Source organism: Salvelinus sp. IW2-2015, unplaced genomic scaffold (assembly GCF_002910315.2).
Source record: "Salvelinus sp. IW2-2015 unplaced genomic scaffold, ASM291031v2 Un_scaffold2004, whole genome shotgun sequence".
NCBI lineage: Eukaryota > Metazoa > Chordata > Actinopteri > Salmoniformes > Salmonidae > Salvelinus > Salvelinus sp. IW2-2015.
Window position 1 is genome coordinate 37,560 of NW_019943354.1, and position 19,278 is coordinate 56,837.

A 19,278-nucleotide genomic window follows, 5' to 3' on the forward strand; every position below is an offset into this window, starting at 1 on the left:
CAAGAGTGTGCAGAGCCTGAGACGCCCAGCCCTGAAAGGCTGGGGAGGAGGATCTGATGGTTCACGGTGTCGAAGACAGCGGATAGATCTAGGAGGATGAGAACAGTGGTGAGAGTGTCAGCTTTGGCAGTGCGGAGAGCCTCCGTGACACAGAGAAGAGCAGTCTCGGTTGAGTGACCCGTCTTGAAGCCTGACTGGTCACGATGATCGTTCTGAGTGAGGTAACGAGGGAGTTGATCAGAGACAGCAAGCTCAAGTGTTTTGGAAAGAAAAGAAAGGGATACAGGTCTATAGTTTGACATCAGATGAGTCGAGTGTTGGTTTCTTAAGGATGGGAACTTCTCAGACCATTTTGAAGTCAGAGGGGACGCAGCCAGTGGTCAGGAATGAGTTGATAAGGCAAGTGAGGAATTGGGAGAAGTTCTCCAGAGATGGTCTGGAGAAGGGGACCGGGTCGAGGCGCAGGTTGTCGGGCGGCCAGACCTCACTAGTCACAGGATTTCACCTGGAGAGAGGGGAGAAGGCGTAGGGTAGTTCTGTGTGAGTGGAACCAGGGAGGAAGAATCAGGAAGGAAGATGGATTTAGCAGAAAGGAGAGATGATAGGATAGAAGAGGAGAAAGTAGTGGGAGAGAGAACAAAGCTTGCGATGGCCAATTACCATCTGGGTAGGGGCTGTGGCTAGGGTTGGAGGAAAGGGAGAGAAAAGGAAACAAAGTAATGATCAGAGACCTGGAGGGGGGGTTGCAGTGAGATTAGTAGGCGAGCAGCCTCTAGTAAAGATGAGGTCAAGCGTATTGCCTGCCTTGTGAGTTGTAGGGGATTGGGAAAGTGTGAGGTCAAAAGAGGCAAGGAGAGTTGGAAATGAATTAATCAAAGGCAGACGTCAGGAAGTCGCCAAGTACGAAGAGCCATCAGGAAATGAGCTCTCCAAGGGCACCTGGTGGGTGATAGATGACAACAATGTTAAGCTTGAGTGGACATGTGACAGTGTCAGCATGGAATTCAAATGAGGAGATGGACAGGTGAGAGAGGGAGAAAAGAGAAGAAGAAATCTCCAGTTAGGAGAAATGAGTAGCCCTGTGCCACCACCCCAATGACCAGATGCTCTTGCACTATGAGAGAAAACGTAATCCGACGAAGAGAGCAGCTGGAATATCAGTGTTCTCTGTAGTGATCCATGTTCTCTTCAGGGCCAAAAAGTCCAGGGACTGAAGGGCAGCATAGGCTGATCGCAGATCGCCAGTTCTAAACGCTGCCAGAGACCCGGAATTCCACAAGGGTTGTGTGTGCAGGGTACACTAAATTAGAAGGGTTGCAGCCAAGGGGTGGGGAGCATCTTTAAAGCCTACTGGAGAATCAACACAGAGTTGCCAAAGCTACAAAAGAGTAAATGATATCATCAGAAAATAACTAAGTAAGATACTCCCGTGAAAGAGTGGTTTGGAGCTTTGTTTCGGCGACGGTCTTGCATTCGTTTTGCCGACGAGACTGACACGAACTCCGCTTACAGCTGCTGCTGAGAAACCAGGGGAGACTGAAGTACTAACACTAATTACCTAGCAGAGGTGAAGAGCACACCACATTCTACTAATTGCTGATTGCCTAGGAGAGGAGAAACCACTCCCCCTCCAATACAGCCACTGATTATCAAAACAAGTTACAAATTGCCCTTCCCCTTAATCCTAGTTGATGTCAACAATCATCTGCAAATGATGAGCAGTCAACAGTTCACACACCAAGTAGGCTAATGGGAAGACGGGCAATACTGAAAGTAGATGGTCCTAGCGAGCAAAAAGACAGTACTAGACAACAGATAAAGACAAAAATGATACTTATCACTCCTGGTGATACCAGGAGTCCTCTAGCTATAGAATGAAGCGAACGTCCTCCATCTCCTCGTCCACGTGGTGCTCGATACATCACTGGTGTTGACTTCACCAGTCAATGTGTCCGTCCCAAATGGCATCCTAATCCTTACATAGTTTTGACCAGCGCCCTGTGGGCCCTAGTTTGCCCATAGTGATTAAATACCTAGTTGGCACGACAGTCACTCACGTCCCCTTACTTCTCCTCCTGTCTGATTTGACAGTTTCCTGTCTTTCGATGGGTTCAAAAGCACACACAGAGCTGTACATCAGTGTAGAGAAACACTGTGACACATTCACACAACCAAGATAACAGAGATGGCAGTGTTCGTCAGTGCTTAAGTCCATTCTGAAATCCATGAGATTGAAACACACCTTTCTGAGGATTCGGCAACGTATGTCAATACGATGTCCAACATGACAAAAAACCTACACGTGGTCCAGAAATCTGGTAAGAGAGAAGATTGTACTATAAACATTTCTGTATGTTAAGTTGAAATATCCAATACACTGGTGTCATTTTTGGTGAAGGGCTCAGCTTAATCCGGGGAAGCAGACCGTTTTTGAAGTCAGTAACTGCAGTCCAACCATGTTCAGTGGTGCAGGGGCTTTCTTTTTGAGGGTCTTACATGATAAAGCATGTTTTTATTTCTTAGTGGTGAGATAACCGACGAGCTTAAACCCCATTGGATAGCACCACCAGGCCTGTTGCAATGGACAGGACAGTTTGTGGGTTTTTAAAATAGGTTATCGTCACCTTTCTCTTATTTTAGTCTTGTCACATTTCACCCAGTGTAGGCGGCATTTGATCATTATCGTCTAGGTATCGTCATGAGAAATCAGGGTATCGATGACAACCTTCTTCATAGTCATGGTTGACAAACTTTCTCGACTGATCCACGGCTTCCTATCTTCTTCTGGACTATATTTTTGATGTTCTCAAATGATGTTTGTCTGTCTATTACTCCTCTGACATCAATGCAGTCAACGTCAGCTATGGCTGAATAATCAACGGCGTCAGCTTGTGCAAGAACCATTACTTTAGAAGCTTTGATACTTTGTGGTGCCGAATTGAATGAAAATCAAATCAAATTGTACTTGTCACATGCGCCGAATGCAACAGGTGTAGACCTTAGAGCGAAACGTACAAGCTCTTTCCCAATGATGCAGAGTTAAACAAGAAGATAAAATACAAGACAAATAAAACACACAAGAATTAAGCTATGTACAGGGATTACCAATACCATGTAAAATGAATTGAATATCTCAACCCAGGTAGTCTGGTCTCTTATAAGGCACTGACCAAAAGGGAGGTGAGCGAAGCCACATAACCAGGATTGAGTGGGTAACTCTAGTGATGTCATAACCCAGGATGAGTGGGTAACTCTAGTGATGTCATAACCCAGGGTTGAGTGAGTAACTCTTAGTGATGTCATAACCCAGGATTGAGTGGGTAACTCTAGTGATGTCATAACCCAGGATCGAGTGGGTAACTCTAGTGATGTCTTAACCCAGGGTTGAGTGGGTAACTCTAGTGATGTCATAACCCAGGGTTGAGTGGGTAACTCTAGTGATGTCATAACCCAGGATGAGTGTGTAACTCTAGTGATGTCATAACCCAGGATTGAGTGGGTAAGTCTAGTGATGTCATAACCCAGGATTGAGTGGGTAAGTCTAGTGATGTTTGGGCCGTCTGATACAGCTGCAGTGTCAGACAACCTAACAGCTGCTGACCCCTAGCTGTGTGTGTGTGTGTGTGTGTGTGTGTGTTGTGTGTGTGTGTGTGTGTGTGTGTGTGTGTGTGTGTGGTGTGGTGTGTGTGTGTGTGTGTGTGTACGTGCGTGCGCGCGTGGCGTGCGTGCGTGCGTGCGTGCGTGCGTGCGTGCGTGTACACTTGCCCCATCCCAGAGGAAGGTGCTGATCTGGTGTGTCATCTGATCACTGTAACAGAACTCTGCTGCGGAACTTCACCATCCACCTTCACTAACCTGTATTTGTTTTATACTGATCCGAGTCCAGTTGTTCTGTAGAGTTGATCCATCCTGTTTTCCAGTGCAGGGGAGACAAAGATCTGTTCTGGTGTCAGTCAACCTGTAAACATACTTTTTTGGCCCTACCTGTTTTTCAACTTGGGCTACCCTGAGAACATTCAACCATTCCGTAACCACAACATGACGCCACATCACTGATACGGAACCAGAGACTTCACCTTTACATAGAAACAGTATTCCCGCAACACGGCTATAGGAGCCTGCGGCCTAACTGACGATTGCTCAAATATCCCCTTTTCGATCTAAAGCTAAAAAGGGGATATCACCTTTAAAGTCATAAAGGGTTATTTTAAGAACATTTATGTAACGTCTCAAGCAGATCAACTGTCATTATATCACCCTGAGGTGGTTACATGAAGCACACCTAGTATTGTTTGTGGTTATTGTGTTTCATTGTGCTATTGTGTGAATATAACTATTTTCGTATTCCAACTGGCGAAACATATTATATCTAATGAGAGAGAAAAATTGTTGTATGTATCATTGGAATCATTACAAAGTACCAGCAGATAAGAGCTGAATTGCTTTATTCAATTAATCATTTTCTGATTAAAAAGACAACGTTAGTTGCTCTCTTCAGTTAGAGGGCGCCCTCTATAGACTGGAGGACTGTATGCGGAAGAATGCCCAATCCCATATCAACCCCTCCCCTACCCCTCAGCATTTGTAGGTCATGATGAAGCATTTACCATATTCCTTATCCAATCCTCTCAGGTCTCCACAAGTGCATGAGAGTCGGGGTAAGGGATAGAAGCTAGTGGCTGTTTTGGGATGAGCACCACATGAATGTTCAGTTACAATGACATCCCCTATTCTATTGTTCTCCCAGTCATCCCTTTTGTCTAAAGCCCTGTTTGTGTTCCAGTCTTTTCAGTGAGAAAGATTATGAAATGCAAAGGAAAAACAGTGGAGCTTTACACTATGATACGCTACTGGAAGCAAGGTGACATCAGACAGAACGAGGACTTTACTGCTTACCCTACCGTGAACACATGCGAACACACACATACATTCACACACAACAAACACACACCTCCTGAAGCCTTTGATTTGATGAAATGAAAGGTTCCTAACAAAACTAAAGGGGGCGGCGTGTTTGTGTGTGTGTCACAGGAGGCTGCTGAGGGGAGGACTTGCTCATGATAATTGCCAGAACAGAGTATATGGAATAGCATCAAACCATGTGTTTGATGTATTTGATACCATTCCACCTACTCCACTCCAGCTATTGCCACGAGCCTGTCCTCCCCAATTAAGGTGCCACCAACCTCCTATGGTGTGTGTGTGTGTGTGTGTGTGTGTGTGTGTGTGTGTGTGTGTGTGTGTGTGTGTGTGTGTGTGTGTGTGTGTGTGTGTGTGTGTGTGTGTGTGTGTGTGTATGTGTGCGTGCCTGCATTCGTGTGTGTGCATGTGCACACGTGTTTTGGGTTCACGTGTGTGTGTAATGCGTGTGTGTCGTATGTGCATGTGTGTGTGTGTACGTGCGCACCTGTGTGTGTACGCGTTTGTGTGTGTGTGTGCGTTTACGTGTGTGTGCATGTCGTGTGTGCTTGCGTGCGAGTGTGTGTGTGTGTGTGTGGGAGGTTCTGACCAAACCTGATGCTGCCCTGTGGCCTTATAAGGCCCGGCAACTTCAATAGTGCTCTTCATGTCCGTATCGACCGAAGTAGACAGTGTGTTTACAAGCCCGCCTCACGCGTTCACTATACACTGTGACAAAGCTTTGATGTCCCCTTCCAAAAGCACACACACACACACATGCCTGCTCCCAGCCCCAGCATGCAATACAATGTTGTTTGGTTTAAAGCGGAGAACAGAGGCGATTCTCTGCTTTTAAATGATTAGTTCCTAAGTCGGCCGTAATGATATAGTTTGACTGAAGTGTGCAGTTTATTAACTGCATAAAGACGATGTTATTAGTGCTGGGGAGAAGGCAATCGGCGGGCTTCGCCTTTCAGCTTAGCAGCGGGAGTCTGTGGCTCTTTGATCTGAATCATTGCTAAATGTCTTTGTGCGATAGAGGGAGCCGCTGGAACCAGCACCGGGACCGGGGCCACATCAATTATTCACTCTCCTCTGCTTTTCCTTCCCTTTCTTTCCCCCACCCTCCTTTCTTCCCTCCCTTCTTCTCTCTTTCCCCCTCTCTCTCCAAAATGAAAGAGTTGCTCATCTCTTTTCTGTGTTAGTTAGGCTAGTGGGGGACAATTCCTCCTCTTTCTGTGAGGTGGCTGTGTCCTTGTGGGTAGTCAGTGGTGCCCTTGTTCGTCGCTGTGTTATACCATCTACGGCCGTCGATAGACATACTCAATAATTAGGGCCCTGATTTTTTTCCTGGTCAGATCACACGGTCCTGGCAATAGTAGATAGTTAATGATATAGATCAGTCAGTGTCTATGACTCCTTATAATGCATAGCGGTAAAGGATACATAGCACTGACTACTGCAGTGCAGAAACTTGCACAGCATGAGAAACAATTCTACACGACTCATGTGAAAGCCACATAAAGGATACAATCTACTCTCAGTTCTCTGGTTGTGTCTTACATTCGGTTTCAGAAAGACACAGTTCATCTTTACACTTTGTAAACCCAGTTTATTCACTGTTGTCTAATGCCTATAGTCATTGTCTGTATTCATTGGTTACCTATTCCAATCAGTATTTCTATCTGAATTTTAAAACATTTACGTGATGTTATTGTGATGTGTATGACATATTGATTCAAATAGACTGCATGTCAATATCAAGTTGTACACAGAAACTATGGTTGTCTATAATGAGTACATTTGTATAAGCAGTATGAGAGTTCACCTCATAGTGATACATTGGGGGTCCCCTCCAAGCCTGCATTAGTACGAGGTCTGGCTGTTTTATGAGAGCCCGTGTAATTCATATATCTACCACATTGTGGCACTGTTACCCAAATGACCTCCTTATACACAGGTAAGATGGACCACTTTTAGCACTGTAGATATTGAAGCTCAGTCATACAACAGATGCACCTTTCTCGACAAAGTTTCTTCAAACCAGAACTGACACCGATTCATCCTGAGATATTCGACTCCATCCTACATAGAACGAGGGAAGCTCCATCACCACACAGTCAGTTCAAGAAATGAATGAACATGTCAATTCGAAATCAAACTCATTGAAATCAATGGACAATTTCCACTTTGAAATTAAATTCCAATTGAACTCATTATAATTGTTTTAATTCATCCCCAACCTTGAAGTGCTAAAGTCTCATACATTACTTCCACACAGCGCGCTTCCTCGCATTGGCATTGGTAGGTGTTTCTGTTGTTTATCTGCTATTGTGTGTCTTTGTGGCGTGTGTCTTCTCTTGTCAGAAGGCCGTTTTTGAACTTGAGCAGTGTGAACACATGGGAATTGATGTATCCCGTGTCTATATATAACACAGAAAGCAGGTTCAACAACGGAAGTGACTGTGTCGGATCGTGACAAGACTCTTTGTGTTTGTGTACAAAGACACACACACACACGCATAAACAAACGGACGCACACGCGCACGCGCACACACACACGCGCGCGCACGCACGCACGCACGCACGCACGCAGCCCTTCGGCAGCATATTTTGTTTGGTGTGTTGTGTGTGTGTGTGGTGGGGTGGCTGTGTGTTGTGTGTCGTGCAGCGCTGACGCACTGGCAAGCGCACTGCGCGCACGCACGCACGCGAGCGGCGCCGCAGTGCGGCGCAAGCTACACGCACGCACGCATCAACGCACGCACGCATGACACACACACACACACACACACACACACACACACACACACACACACCACACACACACACACACACACACACACACACACACACACACAACACACAACACCAGTAGCCACACCAAACACAGGTACACCATACAATTCACTATTATTCCAGTCACAAGCAAGTCTCAAGTCACAAAGGTTCGAGTCTCGAGTTAAGTCCAAGTCGTGCATTCTAAGAGCAAGTCAAGTCGAGTCCAGTCACACATTTCTCCAAGTCAAGTCTCAAGTCAAGTAAAAAAATGTACACACACACTAACAAACACATAAACACATAACTTACAAACACACTCAGACCCACTTACTCACAAACACCCAAATAAACACATGCATATGCAGAAAAACAGATGATATACTGTTCGTAACACACACCACACACACAGACACACCACACACACACACACACACACACACCACACACACACACACACACACCACACACACACAACACACACGCACACGCACGCACGCACGCACGCACGCACGCACGCACACCACACACACACACACCACACACACACACACACACACACACACACACACACACACACACACACACACACACACACACACACACACACACACACACACACACACACACACACACACACACACACACCCACACACACACACACACACACAGAGACACTCATGTAATCTCACCCTCAAGCACACATACGAGTGTTGTCAAATGAAAGAGCAACTGAGATATTCTTCTCCACCTCCGGTACCACTCCCCCGAGGACTGTGTAGAATCAAATGTTCCACATATAGCTCCTCTGAAAAGCACTTCAGTCAAATGATCTACGACACCCTCCAATTGTCAATGGGCCTTGGCTTGCATTAGGAGTACCCAGCTGTAAATCCAGACCTGATACATAATACATAGAATCAAACACCATGTAAACAACATTCAGTTCACACTGACCATATTTATGCATCCATAAACGGGGACAAAGGGATTGTGTGTGTGTGTGTGTGTGTTTGCGTGCATGCGTGCATATGTGTGTATTAGTAACACATTATTTACAATAGACATTTATTGTTCGCCATAATTCTAGAAAAGGGAACAACATGTCATGCGAACTGTGTCAGGGAGAAAGATAGTGATGTTTTGCGACAGCGTTATTGAGGTCACCTGCAGCTACCTACACTATGAAACTGAGAGTGCTGCAACCATAACAGGAAGTGGAGCCAGTGAAGTGAAGAGGTGGGCGGAGATAGCGGGGTAGGGTGGCGGAGAGGGGTGGGGGTATACAACCTGGTCTCAGAGTATTTCGTAATATTCTCTATGTGAATCCAAGAACCTCCATTTAAAATGTAATTGTATTTGTCACATGCGCCAGAATCAACAGGTGTAGCCCTTACAGTGAAATACAAGCCTAACCAACAATGCAGTTTTAAGAAAAATAAGTGTTAAGTAAAAAATAAAAGTAGCAAATAATTAATTAAAGAGCAGCAGTAAAATAACAATAGCGAGGCTATATACAGGGGGTACCGGAAAGTCAATGTGCAAGGCAACTGTTAGTCGGGGTAATTGAGGTAATATGTACATGTAGATAGAGTTAAAGTGAATATGCAAAGAAAATAAACAGAGAGTAGCAGCAGTGTAAAAGGGGAGGGGGTAATGCAAATAGTCTGGGTAGCCATTTGATTAGCTGTTCAGGAGTCTTATGCTGTAGAAGCTGTTAAGAAGCCTTTTGGAACTAGACTTGGCGCTCCGGTACTGTTTGCCGTGTGGTAGCAGACAGAACAGTCCATGACTAGGGTGGAAGCTTGGCCCCAGCGATGTAAGGGGTTGTACGCACTACCCTCTGTAGTGCCTTGCGGTCGGAGGCCGAGCAGTTGCCATACTGTGATGCAACCAGTCGGGATGCTCTCGATGGTGCAGCTGTAGAACCTTTTGAGGATCTGAGGCCAGTGTCCTGAGGGTGAATAGGCTTTGTCGTGCCCTCTTCACGACTGTCTTGGTGTGCTTGGACCATGTTAGTTTGTTGGTGATGTGGACACCAAGGAACCTGAAGCTCTCAACCTGCTCCCCTACAGCCCCGTCGATGAGAATGGGGGCGTGCTCGGTCCTCTTTTTCCTGTAGTCCAGAATCATCTCCTTTGTCTTGATCATGTTGAGGGAGAGTTTGTTGTCCTGGCACCACACGGCCAGGTCTCTGACCTCCTCCATATAGGCTGTCTCATCGTTGTTGGTGATCAGGCCTACCACTGTTGTGTCATTGGCAAACTTAATGATGGTGTTGGAGTCGTGCCTGGCTATGCAGTCATGAGTGAACAGGGAGTACAGGAGGGGACTGAGCACGCACCCTTGAGGAGCCCCCGTGTTGAGGATCAGCGCGGAGGATGTGTTGTTACCTACCCTTACCACCTGGGGGTGGCCGTCAGGAAGTCCAGGATTTTGTATGATATGTTACATTTCGAATGGCATGTATTAATTTGTGGGTGTCCTTCACCCATTTCGTATGATATGTTACGAATTACAATTCGTATTATAAGTTACACATTTGCAAACGTACAATATGTTACAAATTTGCAAAATGTATTATATGTTACGAATTCTAGCTATGTGGCTAGTTGCTCGGCTAGTGGTTAGGGTTAGGGATTAGGGTTAAGTATAGGAGTTAGGTTAAAGGGTTAGGGTTAGGGAAAGGGTTAGCTAAATGAGTTAAATTTAGGGTTAGGCTTAGGGGAAGGGTTAGCTAACACGATAAGTAGTTGCAAAGTAGCTGGTCCCGTGTGGCTCAGTTGGTAGAGCATGGTGCTTGCAACGCCAGGGTTGTGGGTTCATTCCCCACGGGGGGACCAGGATGAATATGTATGAACTTTCCAATTTGTAAGTCGCTCTGGATAAGAGCGTCTGCTAAATGACTTAAATGTAAATGTTAAATGTAGCTCAAAAGTAGTAAGTAGTTGAAAGTTTGCTAATTAGCTAAAATGCTAAAATTGTCCATGATGAGATTTGAACTCGCAACCTTTGGGTTGCTATACATTCGTGTTATATGCCCACCCATCCTCCTCGACCAACCACCCTACTTTAGTTTTTTGCCTCATGTAACCATACGGCTTTGTGTTTTTATGTTTTTATGTTTACTATGATACGTCTAGTCTATGAGACCAGGCTGGTGTATAGGAAGCACGAGATAGAAGAGTGGTGGTTTTAATTGGGTTTGCATTGTGTTTGCATTGTGAATGGTAATAGTGGTACAGGACAGAGTGGAGATGACCGTTAGCTCATGCGCTGAACTGTCGGTTTAAGTGATTTTTGGGGCCTTTCATTTTGGGCCTACCATATTCTAGTTCCGGAGGGTTCTTTCCTGGATTTGGAGTTAGCAGAAATGAGAAATGTACAAGGGGCTTTGTCATCTGACTGAAAGAGCTCAACAAGACGGCATTCTTTTTCTCGGTTGGTGGGAAATGTTTTTGTGAGTTGACTCTATCCGGGTGCAGTACATTCTCCTGGTTAAGGTTGTTGACATCCTTTCGGAATTTTTGTTTTAACCGAAATAGACGTTACAACTTGAAATTGATCTTGTCCAAACTGCTGCTCTACAGCAAAGCCTGTTACAACATTATAAATCTCTGTCTACAGCCTTTTGGACTTTCCCGTTTTGGACTTTGTTTGGGAACCAACACCATGCCTGTAATTGTACTGGAGGCCAGTGATCTGACCAGCCCTCTGTCGCTGGTGCGTATGTTGGCTCTCCTGTCCGGTTGCCTCACCTTCAGCCTGGTAGCCTCCCTGGTTCCCTCGGAGCTGACCTCTGACACCCACCAGCCCTCCTTCAGGATCCTCTGCATGTTCACCTGGTGCCTCTTCTTCATCCTCACCTTCCTAATACACGTGGTCAACATCATCCAGTTCCACAGCCTGGTCCCCATCTCCTGGAAGAATCTGACCGTGACCGTGGCGGCTCTCGCCACCCTCATGACCTTCAGCGCCACGGTCACCTTTCCTTGGGCGGTCATGGGTCATGAAGGTGTCTGGCCCCGTCCTATCGCCGCCGTCTTGGCATCGTGTCTCACCTTCCTGGCCTATGCAACCGAGGCCTACCTCATCCGCACCCAGACCCAGAACCAGAAGGGCTACATGGCCAGCGTACCCGGCCTGCTCAAGGTGCTCCAGCTCTGGGGAGGATGTGAGATGATCGTCCTGGTGGTGGAGCAGGTCTGTGGAGCTTTGGTAAAAGGAGCTGGGGTAGGGTTGGCAGCTGTGTGTTGGCAGCTATGGGTGTCTGGGGTGGTGTATGCCCTCTGTCTCCTAATGTCCATGGGTACAGTGATGGTGGTTCTAGGGGACTGTGCTGGGCGATGTCCTCTGCCCTTTGACCGCCTGCTGGCAAGCTTCAGTCTGACAGGGGTGCTTCTCTATGTGGTCGCCACCGTACTGTGTTTTACCAGAGTCCTGGAGCTACAAAACTCTGGCCAAGACTTCACAGACAGGAAAACTGGGCCCACCCTTGTTGTCATGGAAGCGGTGATGACCAGCATTACTCTGCTAGCTTACACAGTGGACCTGGCCTTCTCTATCAAACTGCTGCGGGATAGGAGTCATGCCTGAAAAAGACAAGCCTGGATAGTTGACCTTCAGAACATATAACATGTACATTATGGATATGAACAAAGTCATCGTGTATTATAGGAGAAGGGGACACATTGCCAAAGTCCATGAAATATTAAGTTCTGTTGGTGTCAATTTTATATTGATTGGAGCCTTGAAAATGAAAAACAAATGTCATAGATATTTTCATGTACAATATCATGTGCACAGTTTTGGGGATTAGTTCCAGTACATGTAATTCAACTAGTAATTTAACTACATTTTGCAGTAGCTTGGTGGTAGTTTAACTAAATTCAAATATTTGTAGTGTTTTCAGTGGTCAATTACTTGTTTGCCATGTAGTGGTGTAGCTTTTTCTGCAACTGGGTAGTTCCACCAATTTGGTGCCTTTTGAGATTGTTTAACTTGGTGAAAAAAAACTGTTTGATTTCAACTAATTTTAACATTCTATCAGAAAAAGCACATGTTCAACTTAATAAAAAGCAAGTTTTCCTATCTCAAAAGGTTAAATAAATAAAAATGATTATAGTAAGTGCCTATTAAGTGCCAAATAAAGTAACAGGGTTGACTGTAACAGGCTTGACTGTAACAGGGTTAACGATTTCATCTTTAATCAGCCATGAATCCCCCTGTGACAAGTGGAATGGAAGCTTGTTGTGTACAACAAGTAGTGCAATTGAACGCAAGCGTCACCCCAAAAATGTAAGTGTTAAAACATTTCTAGCCTATCTATGAGTTACAGGGTTGACGTGTTATGCTCGACCCACTCAATTATCCATCACAAAACACCAGAAAATAGCCAAAAAGAGTGGAACCAGCCCACCTGCTTTTCCAGAGGATTGAATAGGTCACATTCTAAATGTAATCCGTCAGTTACTAGTTACCTGTCCAAAATTCTAATCAGTAAAGTAATTTATGGATTACCTTCCCTCAGTAACATAATTTGATTACTTTCAGTTACTTTTGGATTACTTTCCTCTTAAGAGGCATTAGAAGAAGACAAAATGGATCCATCAAATGTATTTTGTGTGTCATCATAGTGGTCTCAGACTTGTGGTCAGACTCAGGTGGAACGAAGTTATGCTGCGTTTGTAACCAAGTGGGAAGTGCGAATTTACCACATATGACTGGGAAAACCCCACTTTAACGACCCTCCAACTGGTCATTACTAGTGGGAAACTCGTCTATCATCCTGAGCTGCCACTTCTTTCACATGCTGACTTCTGACGTCACCGACTAAAGAAATTACCTTGATATCAGCATTTTCTGCAGTTAATTAACAAAACAATATTTATAAAAAAGCAATCTTTTCATATGGTTTTGAACACTATAAGATGTTTACAAGCATGATAGCTGTACTTTTAGTGTATTAGTTTACACAGCTTGTTGGCCATTAGCCAATCAGTGTTTTAAGTACATGAATGCATCCAACTGGTATTTACAACTTCACAACTGGTAGATTCCTACCTCACAAAGCAGCAATTAACTTGCACCTTTTTTCAATGCTGAAATGAATGTCATTGAGAAAACAGAAAGGTGTCATAAGGTTTTTTTCCTGCAAACACCCTTTCTGAATTTAAAAGTAATCAAAAAAATGATCATCTAGTCTTTCAAAAGTATCTGTTATCTGATTACAATCTTTTTGCTGGCAGCTAACCGATTACAGTTATTTTTTTGTATTCAGATTACATGCTACAACCCTGCTTTAACACTATTAGATGTTCAATGTTTCTTTTAGTCAAAAAATATTTAAATTGAATAGTTTTACCATATTAAAACAAGAGTTCAGTTCATGTAACAAGGTTGACCTTAAAATGAGGCACAGATTCCTTAAAACGAATCACTAATCACATGAAATAAATAACAATCTTCAGAAATGACTGTCAAAGCAACAAAATGACTAAGGCGTTACAATGACGGTGAATACTTGGATATATTTTGGGGTTAAGTGGGTTACAAACTTCCTGGAAGTCACAGAGGATGCATGGAGGGATATTTGAAAATGCTGGATTTTGGCACTTGAGCAAATCTTTATTGAAATAAAAAATTCTGATTGATTGAATTCTCCATGTGGTCTATATTAAAGGGCACTTCATTGAAAATAAGGGGGTTTTAAAATGTAATATTGGAGCACAATTTCTTCTTAAAATATCAAAAGGTACTCATTTCGTGGAACAAGCCAACTGCCCACTACATTTCCTACATTTAAAAAAATATATAGCTAAAAAAGAAAAAGAATAACTCAATATTAGGACGGTGTTCCTAATGTTTTGCATACTCAGTGTATTTTGTATATTTGTATACTCAGTGTATATTTGTATATTTGTATACTCAGTGTATATTTGTATATTTGTATACTCAGTGTATATTTGTATACTCGGTGTAGCTTTACTCTAGCTCAACTTCTTCCAGTGTGAAGTAATTGGTAACTTGGTAAACTATTATATTCTTAGATTTGTAAAATGAATTTGAAATAATCAATCATTTTAATCTATTGAAACTGACATAATACAAAAAGATTGAACTGATCCTGAGACATACACATATACATAAGAAGACTACAGTTGAAGAGTAAAGTAATATTTCAATAACAGTGAGTGGGGCTTGACAGACTTGAGAAGCAGTGAGGACTTATTAAGGGAATAAATGAAAACAAAAGACTAACATTACATTTATTCTGTGTCACAACTCATTACCATAACCCCACTGGGGAGTTGGTAAGCAGACAAACGTCATCACACTGCAGATTTCAGATAGTGTGCCAACTGCCATGTTTCTATCTAGGCAGAATTCTCTTTCATCTTGTCTGCATGCAAGGGGCTTAGTGATTTAATTTAGAATACTTTGAGTTTGTAACTTGTCTTGTTTGTGGTTCTGTCTTTGAGAGATGAAAGACACAGAGTTAGGAAGGAAGTGATTGAATTGATTAGACATCTTGAACAAGCAAGGTATGGTGCAGAGTTTTCTGAACACTCTTTGTTTATTTTTGGTATTGCTTAGTATTCTATAAGAGTTTGAATAGAGTCTGTGACGAATCTAAACATAGTCTTTATACATGTAATTTGTATAAAGTAAACATGTGCATTAAATGTAATGTAGCTAGATTCCGGAGATGATTTTCTGTAGTGGATACAAACATGTCCCAAATGTATTGGGGGAGTAGCAACAGTTATAAGTCATTAACACTAGATGGCGATGCTTTCATTACCATACAAGCCTTTAATTCAAATAATTCAACTTCAAACTAATTGCACTTTTCTCAACCAAGGACGATCTGAAGCTGTGTGAAAGTCATAAAATGGGGAGGTGAAAAAAATCCAACTGTGATTAAATTACATCATGATCTTGATAATATTCAATACCGCATCAACGTCAGGACCAGCAGCAGGTTTAACAAAAAAAAAAAAAGATAAAATCCCATTATATTATATAAGAACAAGCAATTCCCACAAAAGTTATGTATATTTTTCTGATGAATCCAATCGATTCAATGACACAAATAATAATCTACTCTTTGAAATCAAGAAACTCAATGATGCATCATTTCAAGCATTTCGTGTGCGTGTTAGTGTATTTGATGGCTAGATAGTCAAGAACAATTATTGCTTATTTTTTGTAGTATTATGAGACAATCCACAGTGGAAAGACCCAGAGACAAAAGTTACAAAGTGTATCTGTGTGCTCCAACTGTGCTCCAGTTCTAACCTATAAAGGCCTATGTCATTTTCATTGCACATTTTTCGTAACCTTTTTATCTGTGACATTTATTTCAAGTCCATTTTATAGTCCTAAAATAATAATTAAAACAATCCGAAAAACTTCTATATAATCAATCCCCGAACGGGTTCGGGTTGACGATCCTACTTATCGACTTTGATTACTTTAGTCTTGGAAGACGTTAATGGGTTTTTTTCACTCAGGAACTCTGTGCTTCCAGCAGTCAGCTGTCAACAGGCTGGGCATGAAATGAGGCTCAGACAACGACGCAGTACTTGGAAGTGATAACAATACAACGTTTTGTTACTGTCCGGTAAACTGTTCATATTCATTCAGTGGATTTTGTAATCTTGCTCGCTCGAGAGGTTATGAACTCGGGACACGGTAAGCTCGCGCTTGTTTAGGCAAAACACACCTCTTTATCGGAGTTTCAGTTTTGACACCTTTGGCTTTATTGTCGAGAAATGTCACGTAGCCAGCGGTTTACAAAGATTGTTTTTTTTTTTTTTACAAACGACTTCGTTATTTTGTAAAACAAACCATTTCGAGCAGGGGTTTCACAAGAGTGAATGTTGAAATGTAAAAGCGAGAGTTGTTTTGAGACAATTAACGTTAGCTAGCTAGCAACTAGGTAAATTAGCTAGTCATTAGGTTTAGATGCATCCCAAACTAAACTAGGGAGTTTGCTAGGGCTTTGGTTCACCCATAGCTAAACGCTAGCGAGTTACTGTTAGCTGGCAAAGTTACTGTTAGCTAGCAGTGTATGCATAGTTTATTATGCAACATAAACTTACTGATCGATACAACATTGCCCGTGTTTCCTTATAGTTCATAACATAAGCAGGAAGTTGCTTTCATATGTTTTAAACTGTTCTTTGAAGCAACTAAAAAGCCAGATGGGCAACGTTAGTCATTGTATACGTACAGTAGCTAGTTATACTGTTCTGGACAACATTTATCTCAAATGCAGACTGTGGGTAAGTTGGAATACATCTTTCGAAACATTTCTCACCTGAGCGAATGTTTGAGTGATGACAACATGATGAAAACTGCTTAGTTACACAGCAAGTCCAATGTGGCGTTAAGTTAGTGTGTGTGTGTTGTGCGATTGCACATGTTTGATGTGCAAAAATCTATATGACCATTATTGATTTTGTTCTATTTAGCAGATCATTGAACACGATGGACATGTGAGAGTCGACTCTACATGAATGCAGACGCTGAGGCGATGCTGGATTGAATGGCACTAAGGATACGAGGTAAGCGCTTTGCCAGTAAATTTGGAACTGATCATTGATCCATTCTCTGACACAACTGACCTTTGAGAGAGAGAGAGAGGGGGCGGGGGGGAAGAAAATAACAGATGATGAGAAAGAGAGACACTGATTTCTGTAACACACAGCCTTTATTCTATTGGAACAGATTGAGATTGCAGCAGCAGTCAAGGACAGGTTCTAGGGGAACCATAATAAGACAGACAGGGCTCGTGGTAATGACTAGAGCAGAATGAGTGCAACGGTATCAAATATGTGTTTGATGCCGTTCCATTCGCTCCTTTCCAGCCATTATTATGAGCCGTCCTCCCCTCAGCAGACTCCACAGATCAGTATGTCTATTTTCAGCCCAAACAAATACAAGGAAATAGACGTTGTCACTGACGTTCACTGCTGCTGAGACGAATGCCCTCTGCTGTTAGTCTTTTTGAGCAGACCTGAGGTATTTGTCAGGTACTTTGACATGGATTTGACTAATTGGCCAAGTGAAAAGTAAATGGCTGTCTGTGGCTGCCATTCAGTACTGTGATAAAATAAACAAGTCCTGTGAAATGATTGTTCAACTGTTTTCCTTAAACAAATGTATCCCAAGAAAGACTCAACAGTTTTGGTTTAGCAACCCTTTGCACTTCTTGTAGGCCTAGGCTTGGCCTTCCTATTTTGCATAAACAATTTGTTTTCCATGGTGTTTCCCAGAGGCCTATGTGTAAGGGATTATCTGTTTGTGCTATTGATCATATGTTTGTGCTATTGATCATTATTTGATGTCCTGATAGTGTGTGCGAAACCTCTCAAAATCGTATTTCACCATGGAAACGGTTTGGGTACAGTGTCATTGGTTAATGATCCACTGTTGGTTGCACCCTTTTTACACTGCCCTCTAGCATGAGTCATTTCAAGGGGCCTCATGTGTACTCAATACAATATTGTATGTGCTAGGCAAGCTACCGTTAGGCAAATTCTACTAAATCCGTCTCCACATCCTTTACTTAACTCTCGCAACACATCACCTAGCCTAACACTAAGGCTATTAATAGAATTGCTCAGTGTTTTAGTCAAAAGCACTTTCCCCACATCCGAAAACACCATCCACACGAGACATGGCCTTGAGTAGTGTGAAATCCTCTGGATTTATGTGTCGAGTTATAACGTGTGAAAGCGAGAGAATGGATAGAGTGCAGAAGCACCTGTTTAAGACTCACTAAGCTTAGCCTAATTCCTGTAGCAGATGCATCAGAAAGAGAAGTCACGCTTGTCTATCTACAGCAAAACACCAGAGGCATAGTGAAATGGATGTCTGTTATACAGTAGAAAGGAAAATCAAAGCAAGCCGTCTGTTCCCGTCAGGCAAAAGCTGCCGTGAAACAAATCTGTTTTGATTTCCCTCTGGTAATCGTGGCGACTGTTCACTTTGACCACATTGGCACATGTGGTCGTGAGGTCGAGGTCTTAGAAGGTCTCATGTTAATTTTAGGCCGGATAGCGACCCCCTCCATAACAAGTTAGCAGAAAGCTAACTGATTTGAGTACAGGCTGAAATGTTATGTATTTTTTTTCTAGCCGAACATCCCCTGCTTGTTGTTTAACTTTGGTGACTGACGACGGATCTCCATCTATCCTGTTTTGTAATGTCATAGAACAGGTGTGTGTAGGCTGTTTTCTTCACAGTGCAGAGGCCTCCCTGTAGAATGCTGGTAATACCACACTGCGTTATTGTTCGTGAGACTGGGAAAATGTGCTGCTTATCACAGTTTTATGCTGGGCCAACGGATTACACCCTGTTGACTCAGCACCTGTTCATGGCTTTGCCCCTGACTCACTACTTGGCCACCTGCTCACCTAAATATTTCCAAGATGTTGGTCTATTTTTATACTCAAGCTCATTTCTCATCCTTCATCAGTCACCAAATTACCGTTCATACCATTTTGTAATGGCTCTTTATTAGGGTTGCACATTTTGGGGGATATTCAGAGGTGGAAACGTTCCATGGGAATTAACGGAAATATATGCATA

At 43.1% G+C, this 19,278-nt stretch overlaps 2 protein-coding genes across 4 annotated transcripts in view; both read left to right on the forward strand.

Annotated features, from left to right (window-relative positions):
• The first annotated feature begins 10,856 nt into the window (after positions 1 to 10,856).
• Positions 10,857 to 14,330, forward strand: LOC112072695 (myeloid-associated differentiation marker homolog). Its single transcript, XM_070439892.1, has one exon. The coding sequence runs from the start codon at positions 11,350 to 11,352 to the stop codon at positions 12,271 to 12,273; it is 924 nt and encodes a 307-aa protein (XP_070295993.1). The 5' UTR covers positions 10,857 to 11,349; the 3' UTR covers positions 12,274 to 14,330.
• A 1,831-nt stretch (positions 14,331 to 16,161) lies between these two features.
• The window catches only part of LOC112072694 (testis-expressed protein 2), a 62,238-nt gene continuing 59,121 nt past the window's right edge, over positions 16,162 to 19,278 (forward strand). For 2 of the 3 annotated variants that reach the window (XM_024140080.2, XM_024140082.2), the window contains exons 1-2: positions 16,180 to 16,374; positions 17,157 to 17,249. The gene's annotated coding sequence lies outside the window, so the exon portion shown is untranslated. Of the gene's footprint in view, positions 16,375 to 17,156; positions 17,250 to 19,278 lie in introns of all 3 variants that reach the window. The other variant, XM_024140081.2, reaches the window with a different exon arrangement.

Excerpts from the sequence above, each read along its gene's own strand:
- LOC112072695 (XM_070439892.1), top strand. The coding sequence starts at position 11,350 with ATGCCTGTAATTGTACTGGAGGCCAGTGATCTGACCAGCCCTCTGTCG.